The sequence below is a fragment of the Eucyclogobius newberryi genome, unplaced genomic scaffold (genome assembly GCF_026437365.1).
Source record: "Eucyclogobius newberryi isolate DKJ021-1_F unplaced genomic scaffold, fEucNew1.0.hap1 SCAF_16, whole genome shotgun sequence".
NCBI lineage: Eukaryota > Metazoa > Chordata > Actinopteri > Gobiiformes > Gobiidae > Eucyclogobius > Eucyclogobius newberryi.
This window is the reverse complement of record NW_027315790.1, coordinates 25,646,290-25,669,277: the sequence shown is the minus strand read 5'-3', so window position 1 is coordinate 25,669,277 and position 22,988 is coordinate 25,646,290. Positions and strand designations below refer to the sequence as shown.

General features: G+C 38.9%; 1 protein-coding gene and 1 long non-coding RNA gene across 2 annotated transcripts; both read left to right on the top strand.

Annotated features, from left to right (window-relative positions):
* Positions 1-2,095: 2,095 nt before the first annotated feature.
* On the top strand, positions 2,096-4,488 carry LOC140361468 (uncharacterized). The gene is made up of 3 exons (XR_011927019.1): positions 2,096-2,302; positions 2,813-2,885; positions 3,951-4,488. It is a non-coding gene; the product is annotated as an uncharacterized lncRNA (long non-coding RNA).
* Positions 4,489-6,738: 2,250 nt separating this feature from the next.
* Positions 6,739-20,841, top strand: LOC140362078 (Na(+)/H(+) exchanger beta-like). Its single transcript, XM_072448110.1, has 12 exons — positions 6,739-7,036; positions 11,591-12,051; positions 13,480-13,730; positions 14,254-14,471; positions 15,155-15,351; positions 15,840-15,929; positions 16,016-16,086; positions 16,337-16,510; positions 17,377-17,491; positions 17,577-17,675; positions 18,903-18,975; positions 19,598-20,841. Exons 1-12 carry the CDS (start codon positions 6,754-6,756, stop codon positions 19,822-19,824), a joined length of 2,259 nt encoding a protein of 752 aa, XP_072304211.1. The 5' UTR covers positions 6,739-6,753; the 3' UTR covers positions 19,825-20,841.
* The last annotated feature ends 2,147 nt before the right edge of the window (positions 20,842-22,988 follow it).

The window sequence follows — 22,988 nt, the reverse complement described above, 5'->3', positions numbered from 1 at the left end:
TGAAGGGGTCTGAAATTTCAACTGTGAGACAGAATCTATAAAGAAAATCTGTAAATCACATTGTATGATTTTGATGATGTTATTGCTGCAAAAACGTATTTGAACTCCTGCAGAATTCTGGCTCTCAAGACATGTTAATCTGCCTTTAAAATGTCCACCTCTCCTCCACTTATTAATCAAAACTAGTAGCATCTGTTTGAGCTTGTTAGCTGCATAAAGACACCTGTCAATCAGCCCAACGGCTGCCATGGGCAACACTGTCTGGCAAACTTCAGACGGGCATGTGCTTTTCTTAGATTCTGTCTCTCATAATGGAAATCTACGATGATTTCAGAGTGAGAGAACTTGCAAAATCGCAGGGTGTTCAAATACTTATTTTCCTCACCGTGTAATGAATATGAACCTAGTTATAGACATAAAGGCAAAGTTGTTTAGGTTAATATGCAACAAGTTTTTTGTGCTTATTTAGACTGGAGAGTGAAATGGGAAATGAGAGAGAAGGGAGGACATGAAGTAAATGGTCAGAGTTGGGATTCAAACTCACGACTCTGCGGACGGCTGCACTTGGAGCCCGGCATGCGTGTGCTGTGCATTAACCACTCCACCACCGGGCAGCACGATATGCAACAAATTCAATAAAACAGAGAAACACTGACATAACATTTAGAAAGAGTCAAGTGCATATCCTTTTAAATTGTGGCTTAAATGTGTTTTTAATTCTTGATTTGGTTAATAAATCTTTATGCTACTTAGATACAAGTAAAGGCAATTCACTGATTTCTAAAATCTTGAAAGACTGACAAGATACATATTTGAACATTACACTGTTGCATTCACAGCATAGTTCACAGTCATAAAGCACTTGTAACATCTGGATCTAGAATAAAATACACAAAAATAGACTCTATTTAACTTGATTAACATAATGTATGAGTAAACAAAGGCGTTAACTTTTGCATTTAGTATTATTACATCAGAGGATTGTGTTATCGCTCATGTAAAGTGATAATTTTCTAGTAAGGTGGATATAATTTCCTTAAAGGTTATCTTATATTCAGACCACCAAATACTCAAAACATTCAGCTTAATTTGTGTAAATCATGATGATGATATACAAGTAATCTTTATCTAGAAATAAAATATAAATAAGCATATTATTTTCTCTTGCATGGTTTCTTTTATGTAACCTCCAGCAAAGGCGTGGCTTATATAACGACAGAAAAGCCTCGTTGGAACATAACAATAATTTGACTCGGCCCCCACAGCTCTCACGGGACAAATCTTCATGAACGTTTTTTGAAGTATTTTTGAGTATTTGAACGAATGATTAAAACGTATTTTCCTTTCTTTTTGCCTTATATAAGTGACTGCAGTGCATTAACACAGTTGTGAATTGAAGCGTGTGCCTTCAACAAGCCACTCCTCCCCTCTCTCCCCTCTTCACATTCAACCCCTCCTCTCTACTTTCCCCCTTTGTCTTTCCTCTCATCCTCCTCCCTTTCTTCTCCTTCCACATCTCTCTATCAATCTCTTCCTTGCACCCTTCCATTCCCTTTTCTCCCCTCTCTATTCACAGGCCTTTCTCTCCTCCTTCACCTCTCCCTTTCCTCCTCCCTCAGGCTCTCCTTGTCTCCTCCCTCCGCTCTTATCACCTCCTCTCTTCCCTTCCTCCATCTTCGCTCCCCCTCTTCCTTCACGCCTTCCTCTCCCCATCCCTTTCTTCTCCTCCTTCTCTCTTCCCTTCTCGCTCATTGCCTCCACCCCTCTCCTTTTTCTCACCCGTTTCTACCTTTCTTCCCTTCTCCCATCCTCCCCCTCTCCTTACTTCCCTCTATGTCTCACTCTCCTCCATTTCCTTTTTTCCCTTCCTTTTTACTCTCCTCACCTCCTTCCCCATCTCTCCTACCTCCTCTTTTCCATCCCTCGTTCCCCTCTTCTTCCCTTCCCTCAGTCCTCCCCCATTCCCTTCTCTCTGTTTTACTCTCCTCCATCACCTCCTCTCCATTTTCTCCTCAATCTCCCCCTTTCTTCCCTTCCTCTCCTTTACTTCTTCCCCTTCTCTCCTTCCTCCTCTTTTCCACCCCCCGTCCCCCCCTCTTCCCTCCTCCCTCTCTTGCCCTGTCCCGTTCAGTGGAGTTGCTTCTGTAGCGCTTTGAGCAGATCGTCTGTGACAGGTCCAGTGTCGTTCTCTTTGTTCAAAGTGGAACAGGACGAGGCGCACAGTGGACCCTCTTTAGTCGCACCGAAATTCATTCATCCAATACATGAGATTTGGCCTGAGCGAGATGAGCAGTTTCTAAAGGTTAGTTTAGACAACTTTATACTATTTCATTCTGATGCTTATGCTGTGTCCAATGACTTGTTTTGTCAAACTCTTGTAAAAAATCTGGGTGTTTTGTTTTTTTATACAAGTGAATCTACTTAATTTTAATCAGTGGATACTTTATCTAGTGAAGTAACAAAGTTTGTTAAAAAGTGCTTTTATGTTGTTGTCTATGGCAGAGCTTCTCAAAGTGGGGGTGTTTAGGGTGGCGCGAGACATTTGTGCACATTATGCATGACAGATGTGTTTGTAGCAACAGAAAATATATGTATTTATATTTATATTTATATATATTTGTCCCCATGCAGTTGCAGTTCATTCATTCTAATTCATTCATTCAATGAACAAAGTATTACAAATAATAACATTGAAACACAACTGAGCTAAAATGTAAGACTTGTACTGATGTAATCTGAAGAAATACATGAATCTTATCAGGGTTTTTGTTTCATGCACTATTTCTATGATAATATGTATTCAATTTTGCAGGTGTGAAGTTAAAACTACAGAAATGATCATCAGACTGGGACGACTCACTCCAGGATACTTTTGCCTTCTTCAGGTTTGAGATTTTCCTCTTTAACCACAGTTACAAATTAATTAACCACCTCATTCAGTAAAGCCATCTTTCCTTAACCAAAACATACATTTTTCACTTAAACTGCTGTCATGGGTTTCCATTTTAGGCTCCCAGGCATGCTTTTGGACAAAACGTGTGAATGAATATTTTATATGTTATATAACGAGGTCAGACTCTGCCTCTCGCTGCTGACGTTTTCACCTCAGAGCGTCCTTAAAAGTCCTTAATCATGACCACAATCTTATTTTTTTTTTTGAAATATTTGATGAAATAATTACATTTGTTATTTTCCAGAACGAGTTATGGTAATATGGTAAAATTCAATGGTTAATATGTTTATTGTCCTTTAAAAGCCTTGAGCTACCCTCAAGTGCGAGGGTTAAAAACACGCTTTCTCATTTTGCTATTTATAAAACATCAAAAACAGACATAAAACAAACATAAAACTATATTTGGGTCCCAGACAATAAACAGAATGTATAATGAATACAAAATAATTCGATTATTTTTTACTCCAATTGACTGCTGACAATTTTTTGTTAAAAATGTACAGACTTTCAATATATAGACACCGTATTTTCCGCACTAAAAGGAGCACTTAAAGGCCTTTAATTTTTCCCCAAAACGTCAGTGCGTTTTATATATGGATTAATTCTTGTTGTGCTTACTGACCTCAAAGCGATTTTGTGTGGTACACGTTTGGTTTCGCTTATGCGCTTTATAGTCCGGTGCGCCTTTTATATTAAAAATTATTGAAAATAGACTATTCATTGACAGTGCGCCTTATAATCCAGTGCGCCTTATAGTGCGGAAAGTACGGTAGTAGTAACTGTGACTATCCTTGCCTGATTATTATCACAAAAAAGAAAACCGATATCATGTCCACTGCACGGGATGGTTTGTAGAATGATGAACACTTAAAAAACAAATGTTATATCTTAAAAACAGGAAGCTGAAACCCATAAACATGCAACATGTCAAACTGTCAAACACATTTATATTTAGTTCAAATGAGACCTGATGATATGTTTTTACTGTCGTCCTCAGAGGCAGATCTCAGGTGAGGTCCGGCTCCAGCCCCAGTGTGGACTCCTGGGCCCCATCGCCATGACGATGGCTGCAGTGGGTCTGGGGGTGTCCGTTTACAGCACCAGGCAGATGGCATTCAAACACACACATGCCTGAGTCTGGACCTGGATCAGGACCAGGATCAAGACCTAAGACTGGGCCATCAAGACCAGAACTATGACCAAGACCAGACCAGCCCCGGGAAGATTCAAACACACGCATTTGAGTCTAGACCTGGATCAGGACCAGGAGTAAGAGTCTGGCACCAGGATTACAAGCTAAGGGAAAGAGTGTTCATGTGAGGGTCTGTGTAAGTCAGAGGAGATGGTGTTATAATGTAATCATGACTGTGAAGGGAAAGGTAAGTGTTCAGAGGGAAATTGTGAGTTTTTGTTAAGTTACAAGAGGTTGCTTGATCATGAACAAGATGTGTGTCTCAACAAATAAGAAGAACATTTTATGGATTGACACAGAACCACTTAATCACTAAATCAATACGGCAAGTAAATGTTATAATTATACATTCTTTATTCCTTTATTTTTTTCTCTGCTTTTCCTTTACTTTGATTGTAAAAGTCTTCAGAATGTTGTTGTTGAGTTCATTTTTTTTTTATTTATTAGTCTTTATTTCAATTGTGTGTTATTTACATTAACATAAATTATGAAAAAAAAAAAACGAGAAGAAAAAGATCTTATAAATATCTGCCCCTTTCTTGAAATTTCATACAGCAAAAAACACAAGATGGATCTGAACACATTTTGTTTCATTTGTGGTAAATGTTTAAGTTTTTTTTTCCCTTTTTGTTTTAATTATTATTATTTTAATAGTTTACACTACAGTTTACACTACAGCAAAGAATAAAAAAGAACACCATAATGTGACAGCACTTATACATCTGATTGTAGAAATGCACTGTGTATATAAATTGTGCATGTTATTCAAATGGATGAAGAGTATGTGAAAGTTAATCCATCAGAATGCGTTGCTTTGTTTAAATAATCTAAAATAAAACAACGTGAAAAGCGTCTCGGCTCTGGACTCACTGGTGCAAAAAAGGCTTGTGGGAAACAGCAGAGGCGGATTTGGACGCACAGTCAGTAAAGATCAGCAGAGTGAGTTATAAAATGCAACAAAACCCACAGAGATGATCAGGACAAAAGAGAAGCTCACACAGACTCACTTTGTTCAATACAAACTTCCCGAGAGAAAGCCTTCATTCACACAGAAACACAGCACTGTGATGTGTGCTATATGAGGAGCTACGCTATTTTAAAACAACTAAAAATATGGTTTAATTTTGAAGTGCACACAAAAATCCACATTTTACCTTTTCTGTTTTTCTGTGCAGTAGGTTTTATATATTATTATTATTATTATTATTATTATTATTATTATTAATATATTATATATATTGTGGTCAATTTTGTCACTCAAATCAAAGCAAAAAGAGTATGTGTTTAACATTGTTTAGCATTGTAAAAAAACATTTCATGCAGATTATGAAAGGGTAAAATATGGTGAATTTGATAAAGAATCGTGCTGAGTTTTCAGTCGCTCAATTTCTGAAGACTTTCTTGTCGTTTTTATATATGTTTATTTTGGTTTGCTCAAAGCCAAGATTTTGACTAAAAACCTTTTGGTAAGATGTCACTATGAATGTGCTAAAATATAACCACTCAAACCAAACAGAAAGTCCTATTTACTTACGTGTAGTAGAAAGAAGATAGATACCTGCTCTCAAATGTAATGAAGTAAAGTTAAGCTGAAGATGTGAGACAGGCTTCTACTCTGACAATGTTCAAATCTAAGCTAAAAACAGTTTTGTTTAGCTGCGCATATGACTGAAAGGATTTTTTCTTTGCACTCTTCTCTTTTGTTTGTGATTTTATTAGTTTAGAAAATCAGTTGGATTGATAATTTTTAATTTAGTTAATTTTATTGTATTTCTGTTTCTGTAATTTCTTTGTGATTTGAATGCATTTTTCCTGCTGTGAAGCACTTTGAATTGCCTTGTGTATGAAATGTGCTCTACAAATAAACTTGCCTTGCCTTGCCTTGCCTTGCCTAAATTAGATATTCCTCTGTAAAAATGACTTCAGTAAAGCACACATGTAAACACTTTACTAAGTACTTTTAGTTTTGCACATGTTCACGCCTGTGCAAGAATTGATAAGGGCATTTAAGCTATGTGCAAAAACGTACACTACTGTGACAGACAATTATGATGTCAAAGATAGAAAGATTTATTTTAGCATTCATTGCACTTTGTCCTCTAAATACAACAGTTACTCTAAAAATCCACGTGCCACCGTGTGTTTTCTGCCCACGCAACGCATCTTCTGTCAACAACACAGCGCGAACACGTCCACCAAGCGTTGCCTTTGGTCATCCCTCCACGAGATGGCGCTAATTCACAGATCTTTGGGAGGTCCCGTTATCCACCGCGATGCGCAGAAAGCGTGAGAAAACGACCCCCGGTGGATGTGCGTAAACGCGGAGGAGAGGCTGCAACCGGTGGATGCCTTTACACGCACCGAAACGGGACAGAAGCGAGCGCGATGCCGACCCAAGACACAAGATGCCACTTGCACATCGTTACGTTCCCCGCGTGTGATCGGAGCGAGCTGTTATGGACGGAAAATGCCAGAGGAGTTCGCGCGTAAAAGTACTCGGGTCTCCTTTTGGGGCCGCGCAACTTCTTCCACCCGCACGTCTCGTCTCGCCTTAGCACGTTTTAGCATAGTTCTGGTTTGATTTAATCCACAGTTTAATCAAGAAAAGATGGCAGTGCTCCTCGGCGTGTTGTTGCAGTGTCCCACCCAGAATCGCCGCTTCTTTACCGCAATGTCCGGGTGCGTTTTGCTGCTCGTCTGCGTCGCCGTCGCGTCCTCGAGTCACGATGTCGTCCCTAAAAGCGATGGAGATCACAACAACAACAACAACAACAACATGTCCACGGTCCACGTAAAGAAGGCCTTTCCCGTTTTATCCTTCAACTACCACCATGTCGGGATCCCCTTTGAGATCTCCATGTGGATTCTCCTCGCTCTGCTCATGAAACTTGGTGAGTGGATTCTGTCTTTGGACGCAGTCTTTAAAGTGCATATAACGGGTTGTCATGTTTTCCCCCCCCCTAATTGTTACTTAGTTTGGTGGGATAGAAACTGTGGTAAATGTTTCTCATAGTTTCACATCAGTCAGGTGGCAGTTTGTGATGAAAAAATGCGACAAATAAAAAGTTGAAAATGACGGAAAACGCAATCCCACTGTGATGTCATCAATGTGCGACGTTCCATCCCAAAAGATGGGACAATTTACACGCAACGGACACAATTTTCTGACAGTTTAAACAATCTTTTGTCAAAATAGAGGTGTTGTCAGGTATAAATACTTGTCAAATCATAACTATTGTGTGATTTTTATGGGTTTTGGCACGTTTACAGTGTGGTTGCTAGGTAACAGTCGTGACCGAGAAGTACAAATATATCAAAATTGTCAACCGTTGCAAAAAACAGGCAAAATCTTTTGTAAATTCTTTGAAATAATCATGTTCACTGCGTTTTAGTGAAATGTGTAGTCTAACTCTAACCTGTCGTGTGCACTTCAAGTTTGTCATGTTCAACTAATCCATTGGTCTGAAGAACTAAACCACCACAAAGAAAGCTCAACAAATGGCCTTTTTTAAGTGTACCTTAACTTTAACCTAACTTTCAGGCCTGAGTCTACAGGGGCACCGCGGAGTGCAGTGGAAACTAATACAAAAGGTTTTGTGTTCTCAGTTGAGTCATTAAGATAACCACACTTTATGGAAGAATATTGTTTTTGCACTACTTTGACACACGAATGCACCCTAAATTTGGTCTGGACCGGCAGGAAATCTTTGGTGTCATGTAGTTTTAAAAATGTCTCTCTTTGTTTCTTTTTGTAAACACATCTACAAACCTTTCAGCATTGATTTAAACTGATTTTGGAACCTTTAGTAGATTATTCCAGGTTGAGGGAGCAGAATATTGAAAGTAGTGTCTGACTAAACTGACCTACATAACTAAATTGGCAGCTGTTTTTGCTTTCCTTCAGCTTGGACCAGGATGTCTGAATACTTGGCTCAAGTTTCCATTTAATTAACCGAAAGGTCAACAATGCCATGTCCACTTCACAAAATACAGACAACTCCTCTCGACTCCTCTTATATAACTGTTGGACTGCTGTGATTGTAAAGATGTGTCACATTTAGCTGTAGAGATGTAATACTGAAACTCCAAACCACTCTATCTTTACATGCAGACCAAAAAGCATGATCTGATTTCTGGAGTTTTCAGATGATTAAAATGTACTTATTTATTGACCAGCAGTGCAACCGTATAATAACCCAGAGTTAACCAAGAGGCTAGTTTCCATCATTAGTTCTTGGTTGGATGAACAGAAAGGCACTCTGGGAAGAGGGATCATAGGTAGAAAACATATCGGAAAAGTGTCACGTAAACAGTTACATCTGTTGCGAGTATTCAGATTTCTTAATGTTTGTTCACGTGCAGGTTTGACAAGGACAATTATGCAAAAAAGGAGAAAACGAACATGACAAAGCCAAAAATAGAGAAAATGTTAAATATTGAAGGAGTAAAGTACTTTATCTTCTAAATACATCAGTCACTCTAAATTCCACTGATTAACTTGGATGATCAGGTTTCCTTTGTGCATTCAAACACACAATAAGAAGATCTAATGATTGGGTTTTCTGATTTTCACTGGCCACGTAAATGTTCCCACAGATTTTTTTGGACGATAAACGCAAAATAAATGATTTTTTTTAATATTACCACGTGATCTTGCGCTAGTTTCTCTGATATAGACCTAAACCAGGGCTATTCAACATCAGGCCCGGGGGCCAAATCAGGCCCTTCAATTGATTTAATTCGGCCAATGACTCAAATATAAAAACAAAAAATCTTGTTTTCAGGTTATAATTCTGGATAGCAGTAGATTATACCTGGTTTGGTCTTGGTTTAGTCCTTGTTTAAATCAGCTTTTGACCGGTTTTGATTCTGAGTTAGTCCTGGTTTAGACCTGGTAGGTGCGAGTCTCATCCTAGTTTAATTCTGATTCAGTACTGGATGGCCAATTTTGAAAAGCTGCAGGTAAATCATTTTGTATGTAATTTCTCTCAAAAATTGAATCCATCAGTAGCTCAATTGATTGAAACAATGTTGGGGATATTTTGTGCGACCCAAAATGTTATTACAGTAGTGGCGTGTTGTGCACCTGTTGTGCGACCTTGTCCCTCTGGAAAATTAAGTTGAATAGCCCGGACCTAGACCAGTACAAAACTATTCAGGTAAAGTCCAAATTTGTGCCGATACTTGCTCAAATTACGTAGTATCTTGTTTCGGTACTAGTTTGATTGACTGAGTAATAAGGAGTAGATTATTATTTGGACGCTATTAAAGATGGTAGTTTATCAGTTTACTGTTCTCTGTGAGATTTACGCTGGTCTTATCGTTGTCTGCAGTTGTCAATGGTGTGGGGATGGTCAAACTTCCTCCTCATGCTTCATGTGATAACAGCGACGTCAGACAGAGTTGTAACATAACACTGTAGTCAATCACCACCTGAACGTTTTGGAAAGTGGATTATACTTTAGTCTGTCAGAGCTGAATATCTATTTTAGGATCATTTCAAAAGTAGGATAAGATTAGAGTTGTTTGTTATCATGGTCAACCAACGTATGTAATTAGCACATTTCTATAGACACTTTAAACATAAGACTCAACATTAAGTGCTTAGAACCTTTAATATGTGGGATGACATTTTATATTCTGCATTGTTAGTTATAAATAGAAAGGAAGGGTATGTTGCATATTTGATGACGTTGCACTCAAGTCAATCACTTTTACTGTTCCAGAGATGTTGCGGGCAAAGCTGGAAGTTCATTAATGTGTGTTTAATTAATTATAATTGTATGTTTAATCACAAGTCTACTCTTGGAACAGGCTGTTTCAGAGGCATGGGAGGATCATACTACGTTTACTTTTTCAGACTTTACTGTTCCGGTAGTTGGAATGGAAATGGTTGGCACAATGGAAATCAATCTTAGGTGTACTATTTACGTGACTTGTGTATGAAAATGATTTAGTCATTATGATTTGCATTTATATCGACACTTTCTAATTTCTTTCTGTAACCTTTGATCTTATATCTGTTGTTATTGTTGTATAATTCAAGCCAACTCTAACTGCAAACCAATTCTACCTGTGGTTACAAATAAAGTTACCTGAACCAGAACCTGGCGGTTGCAGTAGACTTTATCAGTGAACTGTTGAATGTTACAGGAACCTGCTGCAAACCAGTTTTCTAACTGAGTCAGGCCTGATTCTACATGAAATGAAAGTCATCTTAAGATAAGATAATGAGGAACTCATCAAGAAAATATTGTGAATGTTGTTTTGAAGATATGCAAAATTTGAATATTGAGTATATATTTATAGTCAAAAAATAAATAGAAAGATAAACTTTCAAATAAGGGTAAACAGTGATGTTTCTGCTCATTGTCTGATGATTAAACCTGAATTAATAAAGACATTTCTGTTGGATTGACATAATATTGTCTCAATATAATTATTGGGATTCTCCATAAAATATCTTTGATAAGTTGTCATATTTGTTCTTCATTTAAGGCTCATGTTCCACAAAACAAATATAATTGAAAAAAATAATTTTAGTCTATAGATTCATCTTTTATAGTTTCAGGCATGGCTGTGTCTTTGTATGTATGTATTTTATGAGCAATTATTTGACACAAATTTGAGAACTGTTAAATGTGGTGATTTTGATAAAGTATTGTGTGATTTTTTTTTGTCAACAGTTGCAATTAGAATAAATGTCCTAATTTTCATGTAAAAGGATCAATCAGATATTAATTGATACTAAAACCAGTATTGTATAGTATAGTAAGTGTTGGATGACCATTAGCTCCTCATCAAGAAGGCCCAGCAGAGGATGTACTTCCTGTTGCAGCTGAGGAAAGCCAAGCTGCAGCGCAGATGATGGTGCAGTTTTACATGTTGAGTCCATCCAAACAGAAACTTCAGCACATTGTGTCTCTGCTGAAAAAATGATCAGCTGCAGACTTCCATCTCTGCAGGACCAGAGCGTCTCCAGGTCTCTCACAGTCGACCCTTCTCAACCTGGACAGGGACTATATGAGCCACTCCCCTCAGGCAGGAGGCTACAACACCTGTCACTTTTATAATCCATGTAAATAATGCCTCACTTTAATAATTCATGAATGAATTACTTGACCTATGCCTCTTATACCACTGTTTGCGTTCTGATCTTGTTGTTTATATATATTGTATTTAAATCACCTTTTATTCTACACATTTTATTTTGCATGCCCTTACTTTGTCTTATTTTAGCATAGTCTTTACATTTACTACTATTATTGTTATTATTATTATTATTATTATAATGCATTGTTTTATGTTGCACCTTAACGCCGAAGCAAGTTCCTAGTTTGTGAATTGTTGACTGACAATGGCAATAAAACTGATTCTGACATTTGCGTTCCATTTCACCACTGTTTATGACTCACTAAAAGCCTCTCTTCACTACATCTCGACAGGCTTCCACATCATTCCCCGTGTGTCCAACATCGTCCCGGAGAGCTGTCTGCTGATTGTCGTGGGGTTGTTGGTGGGAGGCGTCATCAAAGCCATCAGAGTCATACCCCCCGTTCTGGACGACAGACTGTTCTTCCTGTACCTCCTGCCTCCCATCATCCTGGACGCGGGGTACTTCTTACCCATTCGCCCCTTCACCGAAAACTTGGGGACTATTCTGACTTTTGCTGTGGTCGGGACTCTGTGGAACACCTTCTTCATCGGCGGGACAATGTACGGCGTGTGTCAGATAGCGGGGCCGCAACTTGAGAGGGTAGACCTGCTGTCTTGTCTGCTTTTTGGGACCATCATTTCGGCCGTGGACCCGGTGGCGGTGCTGGCTGTGTTCGAGGAGATCCACATAAATGAGCTGTTGCACATCCTGGTGTTTGGAGAGTCGCTGCTGAACGATGCGGTCACTGTGGTGAGTGTGGGACAGTCGCGTGAATACAACAGAAATGAATAGACTTAATTTGTCCGCTTAGGTACATTTGAGAACCTTTTATAGATATGTCTCTAAAAGGTGCTCTAAAGGGTCTTTTAATAATACAACTCCGCAGTCCATACAAGCAGTTCCTTGTGTGTCTCCTGAGCTCAGATGTGTATCTGACACTGCTCTGGCCAGGTGGTATTAAAACATCTATTATTTAATTTTGTCCTCAAGGTGCATGACAAACCTGTACACAAAGCCTCTAATCACAGCACTCGACATGTGAACGGGATTTTTAACAAACAGACTGGCCCTTGTCCATCAAGGTACTTTCGATAACACAAAATGGATCCTCTGAGTGTCGTCATTGTCATGGAAGTCAGAGGTCACACCTGATGATGTGACCAAGATATTTGACTTCATCCACAACCGATAGATTCTCTTTGACAAGTAAACAGCATGAAGCACAGTCTTAAGATGCTCCATTGTCCTCACCATTACCAGACTCTTTTTCTTTTTGTAACAGGCTGTCTCTCTACCCCAGGGCAACTGACGTCACAATATACATATTTAGTGTTACAACAATTATTGTGAGGAGGAACATCACAATTTTATGATTGAATTATTCATTTTCACACAGTCTGTCTCCTCCAGAGTATGACCAGTTTGAATGATAAATTTAAATAAATGTAACATAAATTACCTGAATAATTCTGATTATCGATTAACCTCTGGATGCATAAATGATGACTACAGTTAGGGCTGCAACTAACAATTGTAGTAGTCGGCTAGCAATAGTAGTTTTGATATGTCGACTTTAGTCAAATGAATATTTCTATTGTAAACTGAGACTTTTGAAACTAAATAACGGTTGAAATATTGACTGGAGGTTTTTACAGCGTATTATTGAGAAACATTTGAAATAGTTTTTGATTGTGATATATTAAGCCACTGTTTTTGTTATAAAAGGTCTTTTTGTATGTGATTTTGAGCCCAGATAATGATTACAATTATCAAAACATGACTATGATTATTTTAAAGTAGACTAGTCAGACTTATTAGTTAGTTTGGGCTGCAACAAATAATAACACTGTGGCTCCGTTTTCAGGTTTCTCAAGCTTGTAAAGCGAATAACAGATTCACTGCATTATTTGTGCTCTGGGTGGAATTTAAAAGTCTCAACCCAAAGTTTAGAAGCTTGCAAATCAATACTGACCGGATTAAACCGTCCAGAGCTTAGTTAACGCCGTCACTCATTTATTATCTGACTAAAACTGACGAACATTAGGCTATGGAAAGACTTTAAAGTTTAAAGTTTCGAGTTTAAATACCACGTTCAACATTGATTAACTGCTTTTCCAAACATTTGGCCACATTCGTGTAGCTTTATGACTAATATATTTGTCCTTTTCCCTCCTTTAGGTCCTGTACCACTTGTTTAAGGAGTTTACTCTGGAGGGCGGCGTCACGGTGGTCGATGCCATTCTGGGCGTGGTCTGTTTCTTCGTGGTCGCGCTCGGTGGGATCCTGGTGGGGGCGATCTACGGGTTCCTGGGGGCCTTAACGTCACGCTTCACGTCCCACACTCGAGTCATAGAGCCGCTGTTCGTGTTCCTCTACAGCTACATGGCCTATCTGTCGGCCGAGGTCTTCCACCTGTCGGGGATCATGTCGTGAGTATTGATTTTCTTCTCCGTGGCTTTATTTAACCATATTGATTTCGGTCTGCCATTTCTATTAGAAAGGCCATTTCATATCTGCAGTTCAAATGTCTCACATTCACAAGCATTTTAGCATTGACTTGTCAGTGAGACTCAAACATTTAATCTTCCTACCTTTCCCCAAAGGTTTGAAGACTTTTTTTTATTGCTATATGGTGTGAGCAGATTGAGAATTAAATAATGTTGGTCCAGTCCTTAATTGTTGGTTGGGTTTTGTCATCCATATCTTAGTAATGGCATTTTTTCCAGCAGCCAGAAAGAATGTTCCAGAGGTATCCATTAACTGTGTCCGTGAAGTGCGATTTCATGATTTTTGTGTCACATGGCTGGCCCACCTCTATCAGTATTGACTAAAACAACTGGAAAAGAAAACGAGTGAAAAACATTAGCTTCACGATAGAGCTCTGTAATTGGTTCTTTACCCAGTGTTTTACAGAATCTTGTAATCTTCAGTGCGTCTTCTGTCTCTCTGCAGCCTGATATCGTGTGGAGTCACGATGCGTCCGTACGTCGAGGCCAATATCTCCCATAAATCCTACACGACCATAAAGTACTTCCTGAAGATGTGGAGCAGCGTCAGTGAAACTCTCATCTTCATATTCCTCGGCGTCTCCACCGTCGTCGGGCCGCACTCCTGGAACTGGACCTTTGTCATTGTGACCGTGTTCCTCTGCCTGGTGTCTCGAGTCCTGGGTAAATACGTCAAATCTTTATGTATGTACTTTAACAGATCTAAACTTATAACATGACTATACTTGTCTAAACACTTGGGTAAAAAAGATATGGAGTAAGACTACACAACAATCATTTTTTTTCTTAAAAGTACAGATTGTGTTGGAAAACTTTAAAATGACAGGAAGTAGAGCTGAGTTCTTAAATAGAATTCCTCTGTGATGTCATCAATGTGCGACGTGCCATTGAAAACACAGAGACAATTTACATTTAAATGATACATTGTTTGGACAGTTTAGAAAATCATTCAACAAAATAATAAAGGTATTATTGTTTGTCAAATCATCCCTATTGTGTAATTTATTTGGATTTTGGCTCTTGTTTATAGTATGGTTGCTAGGTAACAGTTGTGGAAATTCTTCTACCTATGCCATATTTTCTGCCCGTGTCCAACAAGGAAGTACAATTATAAACTTTACAAAAATTGTCAAACTGGGAACAAATAGTCCAAATATTTGGTCAAATCTGGAATATAATTAATTGTGAGGAGGACCCGAGTTAGTAATTGTGCAGAAAGTGAATATTCAAAAGTGTTGTGCTTTGGTTCAACAGACGAGTCATTAGTTTATGTCGGGAGCAAAAGATACAAAGGGTCATCATTTCATCATTCATCACTGGTTTTCTATGGTTTTTTTCCATTTTAGGTGTAATTGGACTCACATACATCATAAATAAATTCCGTATTGTGAAGTTGACCAAGAAGGACCAGTTCATCGTGGCATACGGAGGCCTGCGAGGGGCAATCGCCTTCTCTTTGGGTTTCCTGCTCACCAACAACGACCTGAAGCAGATGTTCCTCACTGCCATCATCACAGTCATTTTCTTCACTGTTTTTGTGCAGGTGAGGGACAATAAATAAAAAAGAAAAACAAAATAATGTTTAAGAAATGTACAATAAGTATTATATTTAGAGTTGCACCAGGTTCTTGTATATTATAGGCTTACTTTATGTGAATGACTCTTGTCATACATAAGAACTTTCAGACCCCCCCACCCCCACCCCACCCCAGGCACTTCCTTCAGCTCTTCCGGGAGGATCTCGAGGCGTTTCCAGACCACAGAGAGACATTGTCCCTCCAGAATGTCCTGCGTCTTCCCCAGGGCCTCTGTCTGGTGGGACAAGCCCATATGTTTTTAATATACACCTAATACATTTCATTCAATTAAAAGAAAACATTTGGCACCAACATTTATTGATAGGTATTGGGAGCCGCTCAAACCCAAAGGATCTGAGCATCTGAGCAATTGAAGGTTTTATACTGAGAGTATTAAAAAAGGTTTATTGTTTAATTAATGCATTTGTATTTTTGTGTTTTTCTCCATCTCCAGGGCATGACCATCAGACCTCTGGTTGAGCTTTTGGCTGTGAAGAGAAAGAAAGAAACCAAAGAATCCATAAATGAGGAGATCCACACACAGGTCTGAACATAAAGTAACCATTAAACTCATTTACTATCATTTTATGTAAGAGGTAACAAAATTAAATGACATCCTTTTTGTTTTAGTTTTTGGATCATCTCCTCACTGGGATTGAAGACATTTGTGGTCATTATGGGCATCATCACTGGAAGGACAAGTACGAGTTTATTATTTATATCCCTCTTACTGTTCTTCACAACCAAGGAATATCTATCATGGATTATAATTACTTGAATTCAGAATACTTATATGATCTCTAATGTACAGAGGCTGTGCAGGTTTAGCGCTTCTTTCATTTCATTAATTATTATTCTCTTTTATCCACTTCTTTCACAGCCTTGGGGCTAATCTGCATTTAGATTTAACGTGCTGCGTGACAGAGTTGTTTCTTTCTGTGTGCATTTTAGGCTGAACCGTTTCAATAAGACGTATGTGAAGCGCTGGCTGATCGCGGGCGAGCGGTCCACGGAGCCTCAGCTCATCTCCTTCTACAATAAGATGGAGATGAAACAGGCCATGATGCTGGTGGAGAGCGGCAGCGCGGCCAAACTGCCCACACTGGTCTCCACGGCGTCCATGCAGTGAGTATCAAACGCAGAAACATAATGTGGAAAGTTAGATTAGAACCCTTTAAATGAATCACAAGCTCATCTTGTATGTCTTCTATCTTGGGACATATTAAAGGTGCACTGTGTCACTTTTCTGGTCGCCATCAGCTTGTCTCCGTACGGCTAGTTATCTGGAGTTTTTTAGTAGTGACTGGACCATTTAATCTGTCTTTTCTCTCTTCAAAGATGCCGTTTTCTCGCACTTCATACTTCTGTATATATTTAGTTGTTTTTGTGTCTTTTTGCGCCTCATCCTCTTTTAGTCGATGATTTATTGTTGACAGGGCATTTTGTGAACCATGGAGATGTTATTCCTTTGCCTAGAATGTTACACAGTGGCATTAAATTTAGCTAGTTTCTAATCCTAGCATCAGGTCAAGTTACAGGCCAGTCACTGTAAGAATTTGTGTTTTTTCTGGTGTTTTTTGCAATATAGCACAAATGCAAGATCGATCATTTGAATGCATTATTGTGGAACTTCACGGACAACAAAAGCTTCATGGCGCTGCTTTAAGGTTTCATCCACGTGCATGTATTTTTACCCGTTGGTTAAAGTGCTTTACAAAATTAGTCAGAATTAACCACTGTAAGATCAAATACAATAAAGGCCTTCCAATAAACTGAATTTTAAACTGTCAACCAACGCACAATCTCTTGACTCTGACAAATCATTAATGAACCACTGCAAATATTTACAACTCGGGATTTGACTCAAATTTAGATAAAAAAGCTATCAGAGAACAGCATTTCCTTGACTAAAAAATAGACAAACGGATGCTAAGGATCCATTTTCTCCTGATGCATCAATTAATTGCTGTTTCTAAACGATATTTTTGCAGAAATATTCAGCCAAAGGATTTGTCCAAGAAGCGAACGATACCAAGCATCTCAAAGAAACGTGAAGAGGAAATCAGAAAGCTCCTCCATGCGAATCTGCAGAAAACCAGACAGAGAGTGAGACATTTCAGATCGTCTAATTTTGAAGATTGTATTTACTGTTGCCAATAAATTAATATAAATTGTTTTTTTCCCTTTACAGCTGCGATCCTACAGTCGCCACGACCTGATGGTCGATCCACTTGAGGACAACGTCAGTGAGATACGCTTCAGGAGACAGAGAGTGGAAATGGAGCGACGGGTGAGGAAAATGCGCTCACTATATTTTGCAGAAATTCAGAATTCCAATCTTGTTTTAGTTGTTTTGACCAGTCTAGATTTATTTACAGATAGAACCTTTGTTACTTTTAATGACTTAATTACTTTTTTGACTAATTTTATATATACAAATTAATTTGCCACTGGCATAATCACTGTTTTCTTTCCCCATTCGCAAATAAAATGTCTTGAAATATAAAGAAAAACAACTTAAAGGTGCACTATGTAACTTTTCTGACACTGTTGATCTTCATGGAGATGTTATTGTGTTCTTAATCCTTTATTTATTCTGGAGCTTAAGGGTGTTCACGCTTGCACTTTTACTTAATTAAAGGTTGAATGGACGATTTTTTTGGCCCAAATCTGAGTCTCATTTCCTCGTGGCGTGAACTGCCGATTAGTCCTGCCACGAATCAATCATAGAACGCACCTACCGCTCACCTGCTGCCGCGTGTGACTCGTCCCAGAAGAGCAGCACGTTTCCGCGTGTCTAAGCGTATTGATCTATCATGATATAGTTCCCTCAGTGTACGGGACAAAATGAAGACGGAGAAAGACAGTTCGAGCTGACTCATAAGAGACGGAAATCTATGGAAGACGAGAGATGTGATGCGTTCCGTTGCGCTAATAAACAAACGCACGTGTGTGTTGTATCAGTCCGCACAGGGAAGTGCGCATGCACACTTCCGCCTGAGTTCTCAAATCGCCGAAAAATCGTCCATTGCGCCTTTAAACTAAACCAGGGCTAAACATGAAACTAAACCTGAACTAAATAAGGACTAGAATGGGCTCACCTACGGAGCAAATAATGAGTATGAACGCAGCCTTAATGTCTCATCAGGGACCTGTTGTACATTAAACAGTTACGTGCACATCAACAGAACTAAATGGCATATGCCTCAAATGTTCCATAGTATGGCATTAAACTTGTCTATCTTGGATTTATTCAAGTGCAGATATTTAAGAAAATATCTTCTAAAAGTGTACATTATTACAGTAACTGGACTCGCTTCTCCACAGATCTGACTTGCAACTTGGCCTTGTGGTTTCACCAGCTTGTCTCTATGGAGATCGATACGTTTAATGCTATACTGTGGAACAAACCAGCCAAAGCGATAACATCTCCCTGGAGACAAGCAGGTGGCAGACCCTTAGCCGGGAAAGGAACATAGTAAAGCGTTAAATGCTTTGCTCTTTGTTTTTTCTACAGATGAGCCACTATCTCACAGTCCCTGCAAAAACCCAAGAACGACAGTCCGTGAGAAAAGTCTGTTTTGAACCAGGTCTGTTACATCTCAGCCGCATTAACCAAATTCTCTGTGGCCTAAAGCCGTTTTGTTCATTTCAGCTCAGTTCTTGATTCACACTTATAAAAAGAGAGGTATAAAGAGGTTTATATTTTTACACTGGGGTATTTAAATATGCTTATACTAGATAAAATCACTCCCAGGGTTCAGGCCACAGTCAAAATATGTATCTACAAAATAAAACATTTTTGTAGTTATTTGTGTTATTTGGTGTTCATTTGTTGTATGTGTAGTGTAGTTATTCAGCCTTCTGGAGGGTTGCCGGTTCAATTACCCCTCAAGTACATGCTGCTGTTTTACCCCTGCGCAAGACACTTCACCCTCTTTGCCCACCCTGATCAATACATTTTTTTTGTGTCATTCCCACGGTTGAAAAAACTGCCCAAAGTGTTCATCTTGATTCAAATTTGCAAAGAATGAACTGTCTATATTTGGAAGAAACGGCAAACCAATCTATTCCCCTAAACGGCACAGTAAATCCGAAAACACAATTACGAAACACTATTATGAAACACAGACATCTAAAATGTATTCATTTTGGGCCGCAGAGGAAAACATATGTTAATTGTCTGACTGAATTTGTCCATTATTTTCGTAGAGGACAAGGTTTACACGTACGACGAAAGCGAGAGTCCCACCAGAATTAAAGCTGAGGGAAATTCCACCTCCGGAGGTCCAGACAATGTCTTTTTTCCGACAAATCAGAGCGCCGCAATGAAGAAATCAACCAATCAGAAAACGGAGGAGGAAGGTCTCACAATGCCCCGCTTCCCGAGTGACCCAGGACCAAAAGAGGAGGACGAAGATGATGCTTTTCTACCCTGAAAAGAAGCACAAATATTCCAAAATATGGAAGATGAACTCTTCATTTAAACATGTTTAGAGACTCTGAGATTTCTTCCAAGTAATTCATAGCATATATTTATTTGTTCATTTTGTGCCTTTTGTTAAGTGCATTTATTATATTTTATCACAATCGTGCAGTTACCAAAGCATGCTTGTTTTTATATAACAGAAGTAATATGTGGTTTGTCTTTGTCTGCCAAAGTTATGTGTAACAAGTTATTGTTTTAATTGACACAAAACAATAGGAAAAGCACAAACAAACATATTAAACTATCATCCTCCTGAACTGCTACAAAGACTATTAGACAAAAAGCAGCACACTACTTCCATGCCATGCCTAAGAGTCATTTTAATCACATATTTAAATTTATCTTGCTTGTTCAGTGGATTTTAAAGAAGTAAAATGTTATTGAACTGTGAATGTTCTAATATAACCCACATTTTCAAATGTAAAGCTTGAAAAAGTTTGTATTTTAACTTGACTCTTAAAACAATACGCTCATGTAATGTGTGTGATTTAAGTTTTTACAGCTATTGAAAATACTTCGTGCAAATAAGGTGAACACTATTATATTTCTCTGTCAGACTCGCATTGCAAAACTATCAGAGCTCTGAATATGTAAAAGATATTCAACCAGCGTAGTATCTAATAACTTAATATGTGTAAAGCCATGTATTGTGTTGTATAAATATGACCTTAAGGTAAATACAATTATCATTCATGTAGGAGTTTTGGCTTCTCCATTTGCTAGATGTATTTTTCTCAGGGACTTGCTGCAAAATTATATTCATGAGGTAATGTCTGTTAGTGACTCAACTGAACGTTAAGTACAACGTTAAGTTGTTCCAAGCACAATGTTGTTGTGACTACATGACGTGTGTGTGATCATATCGTTAACAAAACTGAGTTAATGCTGCATAAACATGCCTTAAAATGTGTTGCTGTTTTTGTGCCACTATTTTTATAATGTCTAAAATAAAGCTTTTACAAACCTTCATTTTGCATGTTTTTGCCTGTTTCCTTTTGCTAGGATTGTAATTCAAGCCCAAATATATTTTTATAAACCAAGATCTTTTTCATTTATAAACCAAGATCTTTTTCATTTTAGTTTCTCTTTTTGTTAGTTTGCTTACGCTTCATTTTTGCTCATCAATTACTGTATAAACATCCATGTATGGAAAACAGCCTTCATTGAACATACACTTTATTTTGTAACAATCAAAATATTAAAAATAATTACATGTGCTTATGTTGAAACCTTGTACATTTTTGCCGTTAGTTAAATTGGTTAACTTTGAACAGATAAATAATGTTTTTCAGACCAAACAATCAAGGAAATTGTATAATTTTAACAGACAAATCCACTAAAGTTCAGCCTCATTATTGTCAGTCACTGATGGGCTCCACCTGATCGGGACCTTCTTGAACTTCATGTTAAAGGACAACAAATACACCTTCAGTCGCACTCTGTCGACTACTGCTTTTTCTTGTGATGTCCAAATGGTTAACAGGTTGGACAGGTGAATGGGGTGTATGGGTGTCTCTTCTCCATTGGCACTACTTGTCCATTATTTGCAGTGGCACTACTAGTCTCTGGTGCACACTTGTAATTGGGGAATAGTAGACTTGAGTTTGGTGCTGCTGTGCTCGTGTCTCTGATCTGACTATAACTGCTGTTGCCGTCTTCTTCTGCATCCATCTGAGCTCCTGGACTGTCTTCATCTCTGTCGGTGTAAGGATCAGTGGGTTCCTCTCTGTCTGACTTGTGTTTGGGAAAGAGTAGACTTGTGATGCAGCTACGCGTCTGTCAGGGATTCGAACATAGTTGTGATCCTTCTCTGCATCCACCTGAGCTCCTGGACCTTATTCGTCTCTGTCAGTGTCAGAGGAGGGATTACTGAGTTCCTCTGTGCCTGACTTGTATTTGGGCAACGATAGACTTGAGTTTGGTGCAGCCGAGTGCGTCTTTCTGTTCTGAACGTGGCTGCTGCCGTTGCCATCTTCATCCGCCTTCATCTGAGCTCCTGAACTGTACGATCCATCGCAGTCTGTGTCAGAAGAGAGGGCCGTGGTTTCCTCTGTGTCTGACTTTAATTTGGAGAAGACTGGACGTAAAGAGTTGGAGCTGTGCGTGTCCCTGATTGTTGACATCTTCACCTGAGCTCCTGGACAGTCTCCATCGTAGTCAGCGGAGTGATCAGTGGGTTCCTCTGTGTCTGTGTCTCAATGTGAGCTGATATCCAATCCACATGTTTCCTCTCTGTGCCCAGTTGAAGCGGTGAGGATGGCTCTTCTGTCTTCACACAGACGGTGGACTCTAGGAGGAACATCTGCAGATGCTCTTCCTCCTCTTGTTTGATGGTCAGTTTCTCAGGCTCCTCTTCTTTAATCCGCGGAGTGATTTTCTGGTCCAGACTCGGGCCAGGACTCTGAGCCTCTCGGGTTCAGAGCAGAGTCCAGAAGAAGTTCGCGCTTCTTCAGTTTCTCCGCTTAAGAGCGAGACAGTTCTTCCTCGTGCTCGGCAAATATTCTTTCAAATATCTTATCTGCAGCCGCACTCAGCCGCTCATTCACCAACGCTCTCAACATTTGGCTTTTTGACATTTTTGCTTCTAAGTGACCGCCACCAGATCAATGTGATAACCACGCGGGCTCTCCAGAACCACGCCCCCTTTACCCACGCCCGTTTCTTTTTAGCGACTTGATCGATTAATCGTAACTTGTTGGATTCGTGGATCGATTCCATGCTTGCTGGCCCAAAAGTAAATATATTTATAATCGTAATCATTGCCATGACTCTAAACACAGACTGTTATTAATAATTTCTGATTTATGTAATTTATTCATAGATATTCTCCATCTAGAAGCGTACAGTCACCATATTTTAATCTTTATTTGGTTGCAATATACAACAGATATAATCGTTGGACTAGTCAAGTAACTGAAAAATAACATAAACATAGTGACCACATTTTAACATGATTTTGTGATATTCAAATTCAGTAATCCACATTGCTATGATATTCTGCTATCTCTATTTTAATGTAGTATCACATTTAGCACACCCCTGGTCCTGTTTTGAGGGGCTGGTGTTGCTTGTTTAGAGCTGTTTTCAAACGCTTTACCGCTTCCCTTCTTTTTC